The sequence below is a fragment of the Anguilla rostrata genome, chromosome 7, assembly GCF_018555375.3.
Source record: "Anguilla rostrata isolate EN2019 chromosome 7, ASM1855537v3, whole genome shotgun sequence".
Classification (NCBI taxonomy): domain Eukaryota; kingdom Metazoa; phylum Chordata; class Actinopteri; order Anguilliformes; family Anguillidae; genus Anguilla; species Anguilla rostrata.
In genome coordinates, this window is record NC_057939.1 from 49,430,458 (window position 1) to 49,450,826 (window position 20,369).

The 20,369-nt window shown below is 43.8% G+C and overlaps 1 protein-coding gene across 2 annotated transcripts in view; it reads left to right on the top strand.

The window, feature by feature from the left end:
• Positions 1–19,925, top strand: part of LOC135259935 (glucosidase 2 subunit beta-like) — a 114,945-nt gene extending 95,020 nt beyond the window's left edge. For both annotated transcript variants that reach the window (XM_064344891.1, XM_064344892.1), the window contains 2 exons: positions 14,544–14,643; positions 18,537–19,925. In XM_064344891.1, coding sequence (XP_064200961.1) covers positions 14,544–14,643; positions 18,537–18,674 — 238 coding nt within the window. In that variant the 3' untranslated portion in view covers positions 18,675–19,925. The remainder of the gene's footprint in view (positions 1–14,543; positions 14,644–18,536) is intronic.
• The last annotated feature ends 444 nt before the right edge of the window (positions 19,926–20,369 follow it).

Here is a 20,369-nt window from a genome sequence, read left to right on the forward strand (position 1 = left end):
CCTGTCAGCAAGCTGAAAATTCTCCGAGGTACTGCGTGGAGACCGGGGACTGACGCAACATGTCTAATGTCAGTGTTTTCTTGTGCATAATTTGACAACTTGGCAGTGAGAAATAGGCAACTCCTGACAGCTAAGAAATCAGATGCACTACGTGGAAAGAATCTATTCTGTGGTAAGAGAGCTGGAAGTAAATGTGGTAACACATACAAATTAATCACAACTGCACTGAAATTTGCAAGTAAACAAATTATTGCTTTATTACTTGTAACTTTTTACTATTTTTGACTGTGGGTTTAGGAAAATGTTATTGTCTAAGGACTTGTTATGGATGTAGTCTGCATGTACATTGCCTCTTGGCTAGCTTAGCCAAGCTAGTGTTTTGGTGTTAGTAATAGCTGGTCTGAGAATGCTTTATCCTGGTCTGGCACTGTTGTATTACTCATATTAATCAGGTGAATACACTTATATTTCTTCACTTTAAATCTCTCTGGAGAAGAGTATCAGTTAACTGAGTGCAATGTAACGTAATACTGAACCATATCATAAATTGTGTATTCAGCTGTTTTAATTAATTTTTTTGTAAGTCTTGTGTGTGGAGAGCGTGTTTGCAGGTGTTGCCGTGCTCACGTCTGCAAGAACCACAGCAGCAAAGACGACCTTCCCTCTCGCCGTTCGATATAAACTCATTCAAAGATCACCGAAAAAGAAAAAAGTGTCTCCCAAATACTGTGGTAACCTTTAAAATAATTGAGGCAGCGTTGTTATCGTCCCCTTTCCTACGCAGCCAGTCAATTCAGCCAGGTTTAATTTTTACCTTTACTGTCCAACTGAATCCGTATCGGGAAATCCAAATCGCAGACTTTTCACTGTGCCACAGTCTCACCTCTCGTTTTTGCAGTCAATGAGAAGACAGTTTGTCCGCGCAGTTCTTTTTGTCCCCAGTAGGGGACGTTAGTCTCCGGTCTCAAGAGCCACTTATTCTTCTATGCTCAAACCTACGCTACAAGGGACATACGATAAAAAATAAAATAAATAATTTATTTTATAAAGTAATATTCTTTAACTACAACAAATAGTTTTTTTTTCCCTCTGCGGGGGCTCAGGAGGCTATAATGCGCAGTTAAATAAACGACGCTTCATTCTTACCGCATTTCGTTAATAACACAATATCGTTTATTGTTGGCGGCGACATCGCCGGCTCGTCTTCCGTCAGTCATCTCCCGAGTTCCCCTGCAGTCGAGAGGCAGGTCTATTCCTGAGCGCGTCCGTGAAAAAGAACATGTATAAATAGACCGCCGGTCCTCGAGTCTGTTTCTCGTAATGTTTCAAAACAAAGGCTTTTTATTGAGCCGCCGTGATTAAGCTTTCCCCGAAGCCGTGAGGCTTTTCGCCGTTTCCGCGCCGACGAGGTCCGCGGATCCATTTTCTCTGGGCCCGGCTTCACTCGATTCCGCTGGCTTCCGTACAGAACTTTCCCTCCGAGGATAGAGAGGAGAGGAGTTCAGACCTTCGCTGCTGTTTTCTTATTGTCAATAACGGCGTTGTCAATAAGAAAACGCCATTACCCAATTTCCACTGTTTTATGGGAATGGATTTGGGTATTTTGGGTGTTGCCAGTCAGTTGATTAAGGGTAGTGCGTTTGATTTATTTTGTTACAAGCTCAGTTGTAACAGAATTTGAAATGTGAAAGTATGTCTTTACTGTTTGCCACCCCACCCCCTTCCCCAACATGGCTGCCACCTCCTACACTACCCGCTCACGCACTGAGCAGGGACACATTTCGCTGCTTTATATAGAAAGGCGCGGTGAAGGACGGCCTGGAGCTGGAGGGGAGAGACAGCAGCCTGTATCCGCTCCTGACCCCGCTTTGGCATGAGAGGCAAACTGCACGAAGGACTGAAAAAAAACAAAACTGCCCGTCTGTCGCCTTTCCATCGCCTGGGAGACCGGAGGTGTGTGCGTTTGTGCCGCTAATGCTAACAGGGCGCACAGCAAGGCTCAGTCACCTGTAAAAACAGCCTGAACACAGTGATGCTCTGTCACCTGTAAAATCACCCTGAACACAGTGAGGCTCGGTCACCTGTAAAATATCCTGAACACAGTGATGCTTAGACACCTGTAAAAACACACTGAACACATTGAGGCCCGGTCACATATAAAACTCCCTCTAAAAATGATTAACTCCAACTAAAAATCATAAAACATGGTGTTCCCTTCCCCTCAGAGTAGCTAATGAAAGCCGTATTCTCCTGTGTGTAAGCCAGACCTTCTGTATTTCGGGCCCCAGCGGTGTCTTTGTCCTGGACTGGGGTGCGCATAATAAGTGAGACGGATTCCTTGTTCTTTTAGGCGACAGCAAGTGTTAAGTTGATAAGAGGAGAGAGCAGGCTCGGGTTTCTCTTCACAGGGGGAAGCATGCAGGCATTTGAAAGGCCTTTTTTAAATGAAATAATGTTTTACTGTGACCTGAATTCCCCTTTGAAGTGGAGGGAACCCAGACGGTGGCCATGTTAGAGCCGTGTTTTTTTTTTTTGAGCCGTAATGGTGTTGCCTGTCTACCGGCATCCCAGACGCCACAGCCCGGGCCCTCTCCCAACAGCCAGCGCGGCTAAGAGCTTGCTTAATATTTAATCCACCTCAGCCCGGGCTAATGGAAACTAAACGGTCGCTTCGGATCCTATACGGATAATATAACTCGCCAAAAAGAAAAAAAAGAAGAAGAAGAAGAAGAAGGAGGAAATGTAATTTGCGAGGAAGACGAGCGGCGGAACATTCCGTGGCCTAGCCCACACATTTCTTCGCGCGGGGCGCTGAGGGAGGCGTGAATCATAAGCGCCACGCTGGGAATAAGTTCATTTTTTAAACCGACAGACCATCAGTCACCCGGCCCAGCAGCCCCCCGATCAGGGGACCGGTGGGCCCCGATATTAATCTGAGAGAGAGAGACGCGCCTCTCTCTCTCTCTCTCTCTCTCTCTCCCCCGTGTGTGGGTGAGGGGAACCGGGAGCCTTGATTTAAACGCTAACATTTATCACGGGCGTGCTCCTGAGCCGCACCGAGAACGGCGCTAAAGAGAAATCACAGACGCACGCGCGCATTTAAAAATCTTAAAATAATAACTTTAAAAAATAACTTTAAAATTTCAGACGAATCGCGGTTGACTTTTACCTCGGTCGGAGGCGGTGCCATGTTTCCTCAGACGCGACTGCGCCTTATTGGAAAGAAAATGTGTCTCTGCATTAACGCTGGCTTCTCATTTCGACATGGCAGCCCTGCGCTAGCTTGTTCTCGGCTACGTGAGCGTCAGTGTGCATCGTGCAGTTTCTGCAATTTGCTGTTTTTTCCGTTAGCTGTGCTGCTAGTCGGCCGTTTTTCGCTGCAGTCGGCAGGACGTAATGGAAACCGTAGCGGTAATGTTAACGGTAATAGCCATAACGGAGCGGGATAGAGCCGCGCGCGGGGACGGCGGGAGTCGGCCGGCGTGCCCGCGGAGCGGTCCGTCTTAATGGCGCCGCCCCGGTGAGACGGCGGGTTCGGAAGCGAAAATCGGCCGTCTCCAGAGGCCGCGGCAGCCGAACCGCACCGTCGGCGAAACGATCCATCCTCCCGAAAAAAAAGCACACTTCAGGAACACAAGCCCCCGCTGACGGTCACAAGGGGACCCTACCCCCCCCCCCCCCATCGCCAGAGAAGGAATAAGCTCGCATTAGCCCACCGATTTAATAATACGCCTTATTTTGTTTCGCTTTTTTTTGTTTGTAAATGAAATATCTTTCTGCCCAGAAACCCACAGTTCCCTGCGCCTCCACTTTCAATGGGTATATATTATTTTTCCCTTTTTTCTCGCCGAGAAGCAGAACAAACGCGGCCGTCCTTGGGGCGGCAGGCGGGCGGGCGGGCGGGTGGGCGGGCGGGCGTGGCGGTGTGGGTCGGGGGCGAGAGCAGCGGCGTTCGGGCGGGTCTTTCAGACACGGCCTTGCGTAGCGGGAGCAGCCGCGAGCGCCTGTACGAGCCGTTCGGCTGCTCTTCAGACGCTCTTCAGACGCTCTTCAGACGCTGCTCCGCTGGGCCGCCTCCCTCTCTCGCCCGCGCGGCGGCAGCGGCGTTCCTCCTGCTCAGAGAGCTCCCTGAGCACGGCGCTCTGCGTTAATGACCGCTCGCCCCTCGGCCGCCTCCTGCTTAAATTTGAATGCGCTTCATAGCCGCCTTTTTGCTGGTGCTTAACACAGCCAGGAGCATGTTGGCTTGGCGGAGTGACAGTAAGACATGATGAGCTCCCAGTGGCTCATTCTGTTAAGGCTCTGTTTTAGTGTGTGGATGAGTCCCACGGTCTGGTATCTGTTAATGCACTGGTCTAGCCCATAGTTGAGCCCTATAGTGTGGTATTGAATCCAGACCATGACAGTGCTGTCTATGGTCAGCAGCCCTGTGGGTCAGTGCTGAATTTGGCCATCACATTTGCATTTGCATATCCCATTTGCAATTGCACACTTACAGTTGTGACTGAGAAGGCTTCTGCAGGCTCGGTCCAAATCCAAACACACTGCACGTATGGAAATGAGAGATGTTCACTCAGTCAACATGTCGAAATGTGTGCTGTATTCATAATTGTTTTTGTTACCTTACTGTTTTCATTCTCTTGAGGCTGGATATGCTTAAGATAAAAAGAGAACTATAATAATGATGAAAAACAATGATAATAATAATCACAAACACACCTGAGGGCCTGATGTGTAAAAAACTCTATGGTGGATGAGGTAAGCTGCCACTCTCTACACTCACAGTTTTGTGAAAGCCGAGGCTCCTCATTGGCTTTGGGTAGGAAGTGCTGCTTCTGGAGGGCATATGAACCTTTTGACTGTATTACCTTAGAAAATAACAGCTTCTCATCTTAGAAAAAAGGAAATAGGTGGGTTCATTTATACGGAAGAAAATGCAGCCAATAATTGTCCTCGCTAATAGGTGGGGAAAACAATGAAGTCCTTTATTACTGAGGTAAAAGGGCTATTGCCGTTCCTGTGATTGCTTCAATTTTCCGCCGAAAGTTTGCATCACTCAGTATTCAAAACCACAGTTTTCCCTTGAACTGCTTTATTGAATAATGTATTTCAAAATGATAAAGCAATGTAGCCTAGCAACATCCCCGACCCGCCAAACCGCGGTAGGTGAGCCGCCATGAATTCTGCGCTCTGGAAGGAGATTGCCTTCGGCACACAGTGTACACTTACTGTGTGCGGAGGGTCCACACTGTGTAGTGCGCGCTTACTGTGTGTGGAGGGTCCACACTGTGTAGTGCGCACTTACTGTGTGTGGAGGGTCCACACTGTGTAGTGCGTCTTTAGGCCACTGTGTGTGAGGTCCATACTGTGTGTGGCACACTGTACGGGCTACTGTGTGTGGGGTCCTGTGTTTGTGCTGCATGTGTGTGAGTGTGACATGTGTATGTCTGTGTGTGTGTGGAGGGTTCTATATGTGTTTACATGGGGAGCACAGGTACTGTGCCGCTGTGTGGACGCTCCCAGCCCACTGTACCCCAGTGTTCACACTTAGGTAAGTGTGAGTTGTGTGCTTTTCTGAGATATCAGTGTGGTGTATGTGGAAATGTGGCTGCAGTGTGCTGTGTTATTTCTACCATTATGGCTCTGTGAAGCGGTGAACTTTGCCTGTGTCCCCAGATCATCGAATTCATCCATGGCGCATATTGGGCACTTGGATAGACGCATATGGACGGTATGTGTAAGCAATAATATGGAAATTTGCTTATTTTATCAATAACGGTTTATTCCGCATGAAAAGCCCATGTGCCCGTTTAAATATTAATGGGAGGAAAGTTCTGACGATAATTTACTTTTTTGTTTTCCTTTAAGATTAATTTACTCTTAATTTGCATAGAGTTATTCCCGGGCAAATGTGCATGTGTAATCAGAAAACCAGATCACACTGGGTTTCCCTATTGTACAGGTGTTCTACCAGTGTTGACCAACAATAAGAATTCAGGGCTTAAAGTGTATATTCTTCTGGGTGGCTCACTCGGGTAAGGCACCACGCTGTGGTGCGTGGATGAACCGCGCAGTCTGATGAAATCGCACTGGCCGCTAGCTCCATAGGGCGATGTGCAGTTGGCGATTTCATCACCCAGGGTACGGGAGGGTTCAGTCGGTTTGGGATCCAAAAAAAAAATAAATGCATAAAAATAGAAAAATACACTGCTGTGAAATGCATCTCTTCATAAACCATACATAGACATTCAGAATTGCATATGGCAGTAACTGATAGTAGGCATATATAATATATAACATATATGTTATGGCAATGCCACTTACTACACCAGTGGTGGCATAAAACACCTATACATATTTATGGTTGTTGACATAAATATTTATAAATGTTTTTGTATTGCTTATAATGGTGCTACATACATAGTGATATAGCCTGCCATTGAAGTACCATTGAAAGAAATGATTACCAAATATGGTCATATATGAATTGGGCGCTTGGGCAGGAGAATGGAGAATCTTTTTTTATTTTTTCATTAACAAGCAAAAGACAATTACAGAAAGGGTAATTAAGGTGGTAGCCACGCTCAAGTGAGCATCCAGACTCAATTTGGCATGGCTGACAGGGGTTTCATCTTCAGACGGACGTGGTGAAGATGTCTCATCGGTCTGTTTGTGGAAGTGGCCGCATCGCTGCAGACGTGCCGGCTCTCAGGCATTCTGCTTTCCAGCCGGGCCGTCTTCTGCCTGTCTGGGATAAACTAACGCAAAGGGCTCAGAAGCAGAAGAGAATCCCTCACATTTCACTAAACGGACACCGTTTTTTTTGGCAGGAACATCTTGCGATCTTCACGCGATTTGATAAAGTCGTGCAACAACTTATCCAGGGAACTCCTGTAGATGTGTGTGATGTAGATGAAGTCAGTGTGTGTGCGTGTGTGTGCGCGTTTGTCACACACAGAGACACATACATAAACTACATTAACTTCAAATTACCTTCACGTACCTATGGCACAGCATACTGTATTTTAAAGTATGTTTTGAAGGTCAACATATTTTACATAAACAGTGTAAGTGAGGACATTTTACTTAGTTGGCCGTGGTCAGTACAGTGTGATTCGTTTTTGTGATTTCTGTACGGCTTGCCAAAAGGTACAAAGCAAGTTAATAAGGACCTGAGTGTCTGAGTTTTCTATGCAGAGAATCCTTCGCAAGTGTCTTACGTCTGTTTATGGACTAATCTGACCTCCTGCAACGTGATGTCTGAGGCAATCGCGACGCGTCCTGACAGGGCACCTTATTTAAAAGCCTGCGAGCGTCTTCCTCTCGCCGCTAGCGCTTTCTAAATCTGCTACGTCCTTCCAGTGACCCTCGCCGTACCCCACGGCGTGCCGCGCCTGACAGCCCCCGTCCTGTCCCGTCCCACATCCATCGACCCGTCTGTCCGCGGGGGCACCCCGCGTCGCCCGGATATTTTTAAACGAGAGAAGCGGTCGAGCGCAAGAAGAGACCGCCGACTCTGACCGACCTTCAGAGCGACGCGGCGGCGGCGGCGCGCTAAAAGAGCGTCTCCGCGCGCGGGCCGGCGGTGAGAGAGAGAGCGGCTCCGAGCGAGGTCGTCTCCCTCGCGCCTCGCTCGCGCTCGTGTTTCCTGTCCCCGGGGGAGCCGCCTCGCTCTCCGACGCCGACGCCGTTTTCCCGCGCGTCGGCAACAACAAAAGCGCCGGTCGGACTCATGACCGTTTCATATCGTTTTGAAAAGGTTTTGTTTTTCGCTGAGTGCTAACGATTGAACCCGGAGTGGCAGCACGGCGCTGAAACAAGTGCGTAATTATACACAAAGTGTCATACTTAATGTGCTCATTTTCAAATGGCCAAGGGCATTTTCTGAAGTGCCATTACAGCAGCTCTCTTACCTCAGCTAACGTTAAACAGTGAAGAGCACATTGCCCAGGCAGTGTAAGTTAAAGAGAATCGCAAATGGGAAAAAAAAAAAAAAAGAAATTCTATTACATATTTTCAGCTGGTGTTTTGTGCTACGTTATGAGCGGTGTCATTTTTTCATAACCTTCATTTCTGCATTTCATTTATGTATCTTTGTGCGGGTCTTTCCCAGGTACGGGATAATTGAGCTTTTATGTCCGAGCTGTCAAAGTGAGCGGTGACTATGCCACGGTAAACTCCGCCCCCTTCTCCTAACAGTAACCATAGAAACATCCAGTCTCTGGAGCACAGAGTCTCGGTATGTCAGGAGACAAAATGGTACATGAGACAAAGAATGTGTCCCCTCTGGGCGAGCAGCTCTGGCAAAATAATGCAGGCCATAATATTCCGCTAGCCTGACATTTAATGGAACATTCTGGAATTTACACCACTTTTTTTGATGATTATATGCACACTCATAAGGACATGTTTACGTTTTCAAGTCCTGGAAAGTACTGTAAAGGTATTCTATGCAGTTAAAAATTCTGTATTTTATGCAGTTGTAAATTCCTTAAAGAATAGTTGCTTTTTTGAATTCAAGAATATAAAAATATGTTTTATTCAATTTAAAAATACAATAGTATATAATTTTGCTTCCATTAACTTCCATGAACAAACATCAGCAGTGAAATGAGCCGTAACCTCTGTAATATTTAACGTGGAGCGGACCCCTGTGCAGAGCGTATGAAATATTAATTGCGTTTCCGTGCGTGGGAGACGGGGGCCGGTAATGATGTTTTGCGGCTCACCTGAGAGAGCAGGCCCATAACAGGTCACCGGGAGGAAGCCACTCCCGACACCTGGGGCACAATCTCCATGTTCTGCTGAAGCAGGTCTTTCTGAAACCCCAAACTTTATTTAAAAAAACCCTCACAAGCAGTCAAACGTTAATATAAAGGGCTGCGTGAATCGCCACCTTCGGGACACACTGATCTGCAGAAAAGCGTGCTAGAATTGTGCGATAAACACCCCGGATCGTGTGCTGTGATCTATTTCTGTTGACTTAAGTATTCTGTTTGAATGCTTTATCCATGTATATTTCACTCGTGGTGCATTTGTATTCCCCTTATATGACGGCTGTTATAGTCTTCACTCTGCACATGGGATAAAGATGAAGGAGGGATGCTTTAGAATAAATCACTCACACTTTTACAAGCAGATTTAAAATGGTCCTTTATTAACCCTTTGAAAAGTTTTTTGTAATGTTTTTTTTTTGTGTGTGTCAGTATTCTAGAACTCCATGGGTTTCAGTTACCAGTAGTGATTGTGACATCAGCATTAGAATGTTCAGTTAAGAACATTCTAATCACATATCCGTGATGTCACACCTTAAAGGCTTAATAGCATGGTATACAGTGGAACATCTTATTCTAATAGAGTAAAGGACCTTGGTCTTAGTGTAGTAAATATTACCATTCCTCATCTCGTTCCTCAGTTGTTCCTGACCAAACACGGTGTTCTTCATCGCATCTCATGGTTTAGATTTATTTCATTCAGATGTATGAATTGTTAAATGCAGATGTCCAATTGAAACAACATGATTGAAACAAAACAATTTGAATGCCGAAATGTTCTTGGAAACATTCTTGTACGCAGTTTACGATCAAATGTGACCATACACGTTCCGTGAATGAGGTCCATTGTCTCTACAGGCATCTCATTGCAGGTATAGCTGAAAGGCCAGACGTGCTAATAATTTATTGTTGTCTAGATGGATAACTTCCTCATATTTATTTAAGGTTTTTATTAATGGATTAATGGATGAATTTAATCAGTGTTTATTGGCCCTGGACTGAAACTCTTGATGGTACAGCAGTTTGGTTACTGGCTGTAGATCATATGTTCACTGGTTAAACTTCCTGTTGGTTAAAATTCCTACGCGTACATTACTGCATAAATTCATTGATGCAAACATGTCCAGTGATTTTGCAGACGCACATTTATTATTCACTGGGGAATCTCCATGTGTTCAGATTGTACATTTGTTCATTGTAAATATGTTTCATAATTAGTTTTTTAATTGAATTGCACTTTTCCTAAAGATGACTGGCAGGTTAATTGAAACAATAAGTTAGTATTTATTAATAGCTTCTTCACTGTACGGCTATATTTAATGGAATTCAGAAACCCTGCACATTACACTTGCTGAAATATGCCTTTGAATGTACTTACACTGCGTGTGCACTGTCCCTGTGTGTGGGTGTCTAACTGAGGTAGACAACTATGTTTTATAATTTCATGAAGTAAAATAAGTGTGTGCATAAGCATATATTATTTTTTAAAATAAGCATACTGCATATTAAGATAATTCTGACTGTGGGGACTTTAGCTGTGACCTGAGTCTAGATAATTCTCCAAGTTTAATTCAGCCGTGCTTTTCAATCAACTTTTCAAGCTGTGCCTTTGAGTTTTCTTTTTTTTCTCAATTCACCTTTTAAACTACAGTGTGTTTAAAATCCAAGTAGAGTTGTCTAAATGATAATTGCCTCTGACAGTCTGATATGTGGCTGTATCTGGGGCTAACTCATTCTCAGTGCTATATGGGATTAGGGCGGATTTTCCCGGTTTATCGGCAGAAGCACGCGGATTAGCACTGCGATGAAGTTAAACTGAATTACCGGCTAGCGCATATTTAAAAAAAAATAAGAAGTGCTTCTATTAGCTGGAGCCATTATCATCCTAACATAACGTTAATCAGCTTTTTAGAAAGCTAATTATTCTTAATACGGATTAGATTTAAACATTAATTAAACAATGTCGGTATTCAGCGGTTTAGTTCTTGAAAATATTCAAATGAATTCCTCTTGACTGTGCAGCATCTCTTTTTTTAGCCAAGTAATTGAAAGTTGTGGAAAACTACTGGAGCCTTGCTAATCGATCACAGATCTACGAGGTCATCATTAAACTCCTCAAATTAATGTGGACAGTTGGACTGATAAAACACTCCAATTTTTTTCCTTAGCAGATCAATGTTAGAAGGCCAAAATGGGGGATGGCATAGTATGTACGTGTGTGTATTTGTGGAACTGTGTGTGTATGTGTGTGTGTGTGTGCATGTGTGTATTTGTGGAACAGTGTGTGTGTGTGCGTGTGTGTGTGCATGTGTGCATGTGCACACATTTGTGTGTGTGTGCGTGTGTGTGTTTGTGGAACAGTGTGTGTGTGTGCGTGTGTGTGTGTGTGTGTGTGTGTGAAAAGAGAGAACAGAGAGCAGGGACTGCTCTTTACACTCTGACATTTATTTTTATGAGTTAATAAAATGAACTACAACTTTACATATGTGAAACTAATAATTTAAAGATTTAAGACTGCTTATTAAATGTTGAGCACTTTAATCAGTTTTCTGTGAATATTCTTTTGGTTACTGTTTCTCCTTAATGGAACCAGATTTAATTGAAAAACGGTAATATTAAGTAAACCTGTTCATTAGTCAGATGGTAAAACAACTGGATCTGTTATCCTCTGTAAAATGTCAGCCAGAGCACTCTAAAGGAGACAATAACTGAAACGTGAATGAAAGCTGTTTGCGGATTGTGTCCAAAACAAAAAAAATAATAATAATTGCTAGATGGAGTTGCTGTCAGGCTTCCTGAATTGAGTTGTTTATTTACTGAAGTATAATACTGCTCTCTGTGCCAGAAACAAACATGGGGAATGTATACTGTGCACTGTCCTCTGTGCATATTCATTGTTTTATCATTTGAGATGCATGATATCTGTATAAATATCTGTATAAATATACCCACCATATTTCCATTTCTTTTTTTTACTCTGGAATTTCTATGGGTAAATTTTGTCATTTGTTTGTTTACATTTTTATAGATTTTTTTAATGAATGAGCCAATGAGTGGATTCTTTTTAAAAATCAATGGACGTAGTTTTTTTAAGCACTTGGGAAACAGAGGTAAGGACCGATCCATTTCCCATAATTCAGTGTGTGGTATTATTCAGAAGCTTAAATATTTGTGCTTTTTTGATGGGCACACACAGACAGGTTTACCATCAGAAAGTTCATTTGAACTCTACTCCACCCCTGCCCACAGTTAAACTAACTGCCCATGCATTTCATTGCTAGTGCAATAAGCCTGGTTTAACAAAGCATCTGCTAACATGGACTTCCATTTTATAAGTACAGAGTGCCTTCTCATGTTCTTACACATTTAAAAATAACCTCCTAGGAGGAATTCAATTTAAAAATGTGACTGAAACATTTCTATTAAATAAAAGAACATATTTATATACAGCTGCAATTATTTTATTTTTTAGAAGAATGGGCAGTTTTGGAAATTGGCTGTGTGCAACTGCCTTTTTAAACATTTTTTAGAGGTGATTATCTTAACAATACGAGATCTGCGTGCAATTGCTTTCGCCTTGCTTCCCATTAAACTTGCATTAAAATTTGGCCCCACGCTGTGGCTGGGGGGGAACTAGGGGAGATCACTGAGCCGTGTGTGGGCCGGTGTGGGGCGGTGGGGGGTAAATCCACACACTGGCAGATTACTGAAGGCAGATGCAGCTCAGAACCTGTCCAATTACAGCTCATCTCTGGCTTCCCCAACACGCTGTAAAATATGTTGCCGTGTACTTCAGAAGAAGGTGAAATTAACCCATCGGCTTTGTTATTAGATGGCATATTCAGAGGGAAAATAGAAATTGGCAGTTCTCCGTGTTCCTAGAGGAAAAGAAAAATAAATTATTCGCTGATTTGCTTAATAAAATCAAGAGGCCAGCGTTAGTGTTAGTACGTGCAGGGTGACTGGTGAAACTGGGAAAAAATAGGGGTTTTGCTTTTCTTAAATCATTTCATTAACTCTGGCCTTAATATACACGTTGCTCAGAAATACGTTTATTCAGGATTGCAGCTGATCTGCTAATTTGGAGTTAGGAACATGACTGACAGAGAGGATCAGAGAGTCCACAGGTCTAGAGAGTTGTAATCATAATGGATAGAAAGCCGTCACTGTCGATCTTTACTTTATATTATTTTATTTAAAGGGATAAAGGCCCATTGAGTAATAAGAGTAAGAGGCCGATCTGCCGGTGCTTCCTGGGCCCGCAGCAGAGCGGTGAGCTCCCTGGAGCTGTGCGTGCGTCCCTGGCGCTAACGCCGGTCTGATTGAGAGCGCCCGCTGGCGTCTCCCGACTCCGCGAGGTGAAAATGGCGGGCCGACAGGACAGCGGGGCCGGGAGGGGGTGAGGGACGGGCTGTCACCGGTGACCGGGACCCCCCCCCCCCTCCCACCCCCCGTCGTTTCCCCCGCGACACGCCGAGACCTGACAGCAGTCCATTTGGAGGATCCCTGGCGCTAACGCAGTGCTAAAAGCTAATCGGAGCGGGAGAGGCGCGGCGCGGGCCTGTCTCCCGCCTGCGTGAGCCGCTCCCTCCCCAGCGACGCGCTCACGCGGCTGAGCTGAGGGCCGTCCGCCACGGCCTCTTAAAGGGGCCCTGTCCGCCATGGCCTCTTAAAGGGGCCCCGTCCGCCACCCGCCCAGCCCAGAGACGCTTTCCTCTGCAAGGCTTTAGTGTTCAACGGTGGAGAGTCCAGCAGGCTTTATTACTATTATTATTATTATTATTATTATTGATGGATAATAATAATAATTGTTATGATTACTTTATTATTATTGTTGTTATTATTGTTATTATTGTTATTATTATTATTAATAATAATAATAATAATAATAATAATAATAATAATAATAATAATAATAATGGATAGTAAAAATTATAATTGTTATTATTACTTTATTCTTTTTTTTAATTTTTTTTATTATGTATTTCTGTTACTAATTATTAATATTAAGTCAAACAAACATGTTCTATATACGTATTTTGTAGACATTTTCATACTGTTACAAGCTTTTACTCACTTTATGATGTAATTCTCTTTTGTTCAAGAATAAACAGTCAACAGCAATCGTTGTCAAATCTCTAAATTAATCCCTGAACAGCTTGGTTACCCCCCATTCAATGTAATCATTAAAACATAGTCGGCCACAGACCTGGACATGGAACCCAATTAGCTTCCCAGGCCTACTGTCCAAATCAAACTGGACTCGTGTTCAGTTTTAATAAAATTAGATATCAGGTCTCTGTTTTGAGATTCCGTTCATTCTGTTTTATTTCAGTTAAGGGTCTGTTATAATTTTTGTAGGACCAGGTTTCCTTTCTTTTTCAGTGCTTTTGCTGACGGTGTTTTAAATACTCGACGTGTGTCCTAGATTTTCAGAGCTGTGACGCATGATGACCCAAGTGGCAACCCAACTGTGCAACTGTACACTTAACACTTTCCAAGAAAAACATGTGCAGTATTGATCTCTCTCTGTCTCTGTCTGTCTGTCTCTCTCTCTCTCTCTCTCTCTCTCACTCCCCCCCCCTTTCTGTCAGCCTGTCGCTGGTAGTGGAGGAGCGAGGTGTTGATCCTGTCTGTCTGTCTGTCTGTCTGTCTGTCTCTCTCTCTCTCTATCTCAGCCCCCTCCACCTCCATCAGCCTGTCGGTGGTAGTGCTGGAGACAGCCGCTGATCCTGTCTGTCTGTCTGTCTGTCTGTGTGTGTGTTTCAGGAAGTGGGGGTCTTGGGCAGGTCACGCGGAGGGACTGTACAGTAAGATGCTGTTTGACAGGGGAGAGCCCTGCTGGCAGGGGCCTACCAGGTCGACTCAGGTGAGTGGAAGTACAGACTGTCTCCTGCTTTCAGTACACTAGATTAGATAAGGTAAGATTACAGCCTGTTCTACTGAGGGGTTTTTTCTCTGTCACAATGCCGCTTTGCAGCCACAACAAAGTACAAAGTGGCTCAAGTTACTTCAGTCACACCCCAGGTCTGACAGTGACCTAGCCTGGACACAAACCATTTGTTATATTTAATATAAAGGTACATTTATAAGTACCAGTAGGCATAACTAAACTCTACTGACGTTGAAAGCGATGGCTGTTTCTATCACTAAACAGCATTCAAATATCAGGTAGCATTTGTTGACTTGTTTATTCTGAGCAAATACAGTGAGCAATTTAATAACTGGTTTAACCAGGTATTAAATTGCAAGTAGTTGTTCTCAAAAATTTGTTAAAAGTTTCAAGGCGATTAAATAGATGACCGATGAATGATCGGATGAATCAATTAATTGGTACAGACCACCAATATATCAATGATGCCATAATAATAAGGCTGAAAATGCACAGCCCTGAAAAAACTGTGGGAGCTATTTTTTCCTGCTCTACTGAGTGCTCTTTGTCTGCCACTGCAGCATACTGCCAGTAGGGGGGTTGCTCAAGTTATGAAATTCAATTTTTCCATTTACTTTGTGCAATTAAATAATGTAGCACATTTAATCATGTAATTTTTTAGTAACCCCTTCAAATAGATGCAGTAAACGCAATCTGAAAATCTACATCGCCTTCCAACTGAAACCTTTGAAAAATCTAAATTGAATTTCTTTGATTCATCCCTTTCTTTTTTCCAGTAAAATACAGACGGCATAAATGAAGTCTGTGGCAGAGACATCCCTCATTATGAAATACCTGACCCAGCTCTCTCTTTTAATGTTGAAAGGGACTTCTCTTCTTTTTTAATGAGAGAGTGATGATAAACCTGGTCTAAAATAGCAGCAGCAAGGAAAGATCATTAGGGCATTGCTAATCTAGTGGCCTGAAATTCTGGACTTCTTTTTCTACATCTTCTTTTTCCTGAAAAGCAATAAATGTCTGACTTCTGTGGAGTCCGTGGATTATTGTGTGTAATTGCTTCCCTGATCATGTACGGTAGTCATAATACTTATTCCTGATGATGAAGTTATATTTGTTCTGTACTTGCCTTTCAAAAGGGTCTTTTCCCATGCAGATAGGTAGGTTTTTGTTCTTTTTTCCCCCTGATAACTGATTCTCATAAATGTATGTGCCAGGACGATTGAATGAATTACTGCTTTGTTTTATACGTTTTTATACATTGCTGAACAAGTGCGGCCATTACTGGAGGGGGCTTCGGGTTTATGAGTGTGAAACGGAAGCTCATGGAGTGAGAGACTCAAAATTTCAGACCGTGACCCTCAATAATTACCAGCCAGTGGAACAGAGTTCATCAGCAGGCACAGTGCTGCAGAGCAGATGCCAGTGGTGTGGAATTCGCAGGGGAGCCAAAATGGCGCAGGTACCGCGTCTATCCCGATTCTCAGCCCAAAAAAGGAAAAAACAGGGATGGTAAAATAAGGAAAGGTTGTTTGTATCATCACTTTTCTCTTTGGTGCTAGAGGGGAGCTCTCCACCAATCAAACAATATGATGGTAGCAACAAATAGTACAAAGTCAGCAGTAATTGATGGATACCTTTTGTAGTTTTGTAGGATACCTAGCTGTAGTTCCTTCACTAAAAAAGCACTATAAAAAGTATGGCCTGTAAGTGTCCACCAATCACCGTGGGGGTTGTTCTGTTTCTTCCTACCATAGTGTGCTACGATTGGTTCAGTTTCTCTGTGGTTTCCAATGCGAAGAGTGAGGACACCAGCATCCCATCTCTATTTGATTAGTCCTGGCTAAAAAAATAGCGAGAAGTAGAATTACTTTTTGGCCATGAAGAGATCACAGTAACACCAAAGAAAATCTCCCAAGTTCTCACCAGGTAGCTTTGTACCAAGGATGATCTGTCAGATCTGGAGTGGACCCCGATGAGGGGGTTACTATGGAAACTGTTGGAGAAGTAAAAGTTACTTACAAAAAAAAAGCAGGGGGCATCGAAAAGTCAGCCATTATAGCAGTATGGCAGTAGTCATATCCCATAATCCCCTCTGAACAAAAGCTTCAGCCAGACGCTTGTGACAGGATGTGGATGGTGTCCCTGAGTTCACATATCAAGCAGAAAAAGGCACGTAAACCTTTGAGAAAATTACTATAATTCAAGACACCAGAGTAAGAAAATATGAGCAAAAGAGCAGTGGAATTTCAGAACGCGAAGAAGACGTTATATTACTTGAGAGGGAACAAAAAGAAGGCTCTGCTGTCAGGGCCAAACAATCATTGATATTAAAAGGCACATTTAATGACCTTTGTTCTGTGAAAGCTGAATTTAGAATTCATAAAAATAAGGAGGTGTATTATGAAAACGCAGAAAAGCCAAGTAGACTGTTAGCTTGGAGACTTAAACTGCCTTTTGAACATCTGGCCAGCGACAGCAGATGAAAACTAGCCTTTCTGGCTCATTTACAGTTTGACTGTGGATTGGTGTGCATCGTCCCTGAAAAATAAACCAATAAAATAAAATGAGTGAAAAACTGGCTAACGTAAATGCTCTGGTTTGACGTTTATCGATATGGTTTACGCCCTATATGGCAATCCCCCGGCCTCAGTCCAAACTGGTTCCACACGGTCCGTCCCCTCTGCAGTAGACGGAGGAGTGAAGCAGGGTTGCCTGTTGTCACCCTTTCTGTTTTATCTTTAGCAGCGGTAGCCCAGGCCATGTGACGGCGCTCGGAGTTCACGCCAATCTTTATTAGCGGCACGAAACAGCATATTTCATTATGTGCAGACGACACGGCGTTATTTCTGTCTGATGTGTCAGATTCCACGCCGCAAGCTCTGGAGCCTGTTAATCACTATGGGAAACTGTCTGGTTATAAAATAGATTCTTTTACCCAATTTATTTTCTAAGCAGACAGTTTCCCATAGCTCTCCTTGAAGGTATTCCCCTTTCAAACCCATAAAACCAAATCTCATAAGTATTGTAGATCGTTACACTCTCGTTACCTCCCCCTGAACTGTCCAATCCTAATCAATCCCGGTTGGACAGCTAATAACTATTTAATAACTATTTAGGTATTAAAATCCGCTCCTCCCTCAACAATACCTGTAAAATTTTCTGCAGTTTCGGGATGGTTGTGGCGGGTGATTGAATCTGTGAGAGATGTGATGATCAATTATTCATGAGCCAGGAATGAGCACCCCTGTATTGAGTGTGTCCCCCCCAGTATGTCTTTGTTTTCATTTCTGTTTTTGGTTTTATTTTTCTAGTAAACTCAATAAAAAGTGGTTCACACGCAAAAAAATAATAATAATGCACTGAAAACAGGAATAATAAAGATTCAGATTATGGATTAAAAATTGATGACTTCCACAAAGTAACAGTGGGTTTGATTTGTTTGAAATCTCAAATTAAGACTGTATTTATTAATCTATAGCCCTGTAATATAGACAAAAACATCATTATGTGTAAAATTCTACATTGGTTCTGCAGAAAAACGAATGTGGAATTTTCCGCGTGAAGCGTAATGATGTTTCTGTCTGTGTGTTCCCACATGTGATGGAATAACTCAGGACCTCACCTTCACACTCACTAAGGTTCACACCTTCTCCCTTTTTTTTTGTGTTTTTAAATAACCACGGCGTGTCACAAGATTCGTCCGCTGAAGGTGTGAAGCAGTGTCCCGTTCAGCAGGGGAGCGCGGGGAAGATGGGAATCGTATTCATGAGTTCTTCCCCAGGGACGTCTGAAGGGACGGTTTTGAGTAGGGGGGGAGTCGCAGGTGACCTCCGCTGACCGTGTTTCTGGCGTTTTTTGGGTTTTTTTAGGTCGCGCTGACGTGCGGGACAGTGACGGCTCTGAGGGGGGTGAAGGAGCCCAGCAAGTGCTCCTACGACATGGAGCTCCGCACCCCCGCCGCCTGCCGCCCGCTGCAGAGGAAGAGGAAGGTCCACAGCGAACTCTGACCTCGCCGCCAGGGCGCCCGCAGCCGCCAGAACCCGCCAGCGTTCCCGGACATGACGACGCAAGCCTCCTTTCACGCCCACACGTTACGTCGCTCTCCCTGTTTATCCAGTTCTTACTCTGTTCTAGAACTTGTTTGCGTTTCCTGGTTTTTTTTTGGTTTGTTTGCATTTTTAATTTCTTGCTTTTGGAGGCGGGGCTGTCAGCGTTGTCATGACACTGTACATCTGAAGGTGCCTTACTGCGGTGTTAACACTAAATGAAGACACTGAGGGTTAACGTCCGCCATTTGTATCGAATTTGACATTCATTATGCAGAATTGTATAGGCTCATATGAACCACAGTCCTCCTTGTCCCGGGAAAGGATTGTTAGATAGATTTTTAATTCCACCGTTGCACTGGGGAGCGTCCGTTGAATAAAATATAGCGATATCTGCTATGGCGAGACATTTCTTGACACGTAGTGTTTTTTTTGACATTGCGGTGTGTCAGATGAAGGTGTGCTGCTTTAACCTCTCTCTCCTGAACGACAGCGCCCTCGTGCTTCTCAGACCGCGAGCGTTTGCGTTCGTCTTCCCGCTGTCATAAACCAAAGGAAAGGCGCTGTTAACGCTGCCTGTGACGCGCATCTACAGTCTGTATTATTCCCCTTCCCTGCTGAGGTAGACCAAGCCCGGGATCGGGGCTACGCTCAAACACCAGATTTACTGTAGGGTTCTACAGCTGTGTTCATTTGGCATCTTAATGGGATGTGGGGAGTTTAATTGACATTTCTGTTAAGATTAAGGTTTAAAAAAATACTAATTAATCGCCTGCTTTACCTCAGGAGCAGCGGACCGCACACCAAAAAAGTGTTGAGTCATGTCGTTTGTCTAAGATGAATTTGTCCGATGATCTCGTTTTCTAAGCTGGAGGCCATCATCCCAGCAGTTCCTTTTTTACAGAACACTAACACGCAGCGTAAAGACTGCTTCAGCTTACTTCCATCTCCATGTTGTAAAATGTCCAAATGGTCGGCTCATGGATTACAGTAGGAACAGCGCATCAGATGGTCGTAGAAAGATCTGATTTTTAGAAAGGCAAGGCCTTTGTCATTTCTTTCCAAATCTAAGCTGCTCTGTGTTTTCAAAACGAGCTTTCAACTAAAATGTATTATGACTACTAATTGTGTATTATTCAGACCACTGATATTAACTGCACATTTTTACATCTTAGGATAAAAGGCTTCTGAATAAAGTTTAATTTTTCCCAACCACTTTGTTTTTTTTGTGTGTTTGTTGTATATGCAAGGAGAGATGCTGTGTGAAATAAAACATGTAAAAACTTTTGTATTGGCTCCCACAACTGTCAACAGGAATAGTAGACGACACCGTCTGTATTGTGTGTTTCTCCAGGTGAGCCCACTGTGGGTTTATTTGATTTATTTCTCACACTTTCCAGGTTTGTACCTGTAATAAACCCGTGAGCTTCCCCACACGTCTCTGAATTACGCCGTTACTAGAACAGGAAAAGGCATAATGGTGAGGACTGTGCGTTCAGCACATCCAGGCTTAGCGTTTACCTCAGGGGGGTTTCCCCTGTCCTTGAATGACACGCAAGGAACATCCTCAGAAAGATTACGGGGCTTTAAGATGACTTTGCTTTGAACTTCTGGTTTGAAGAACAGACAGGCCAGGGACTCTGAGGTGAAGCCTAG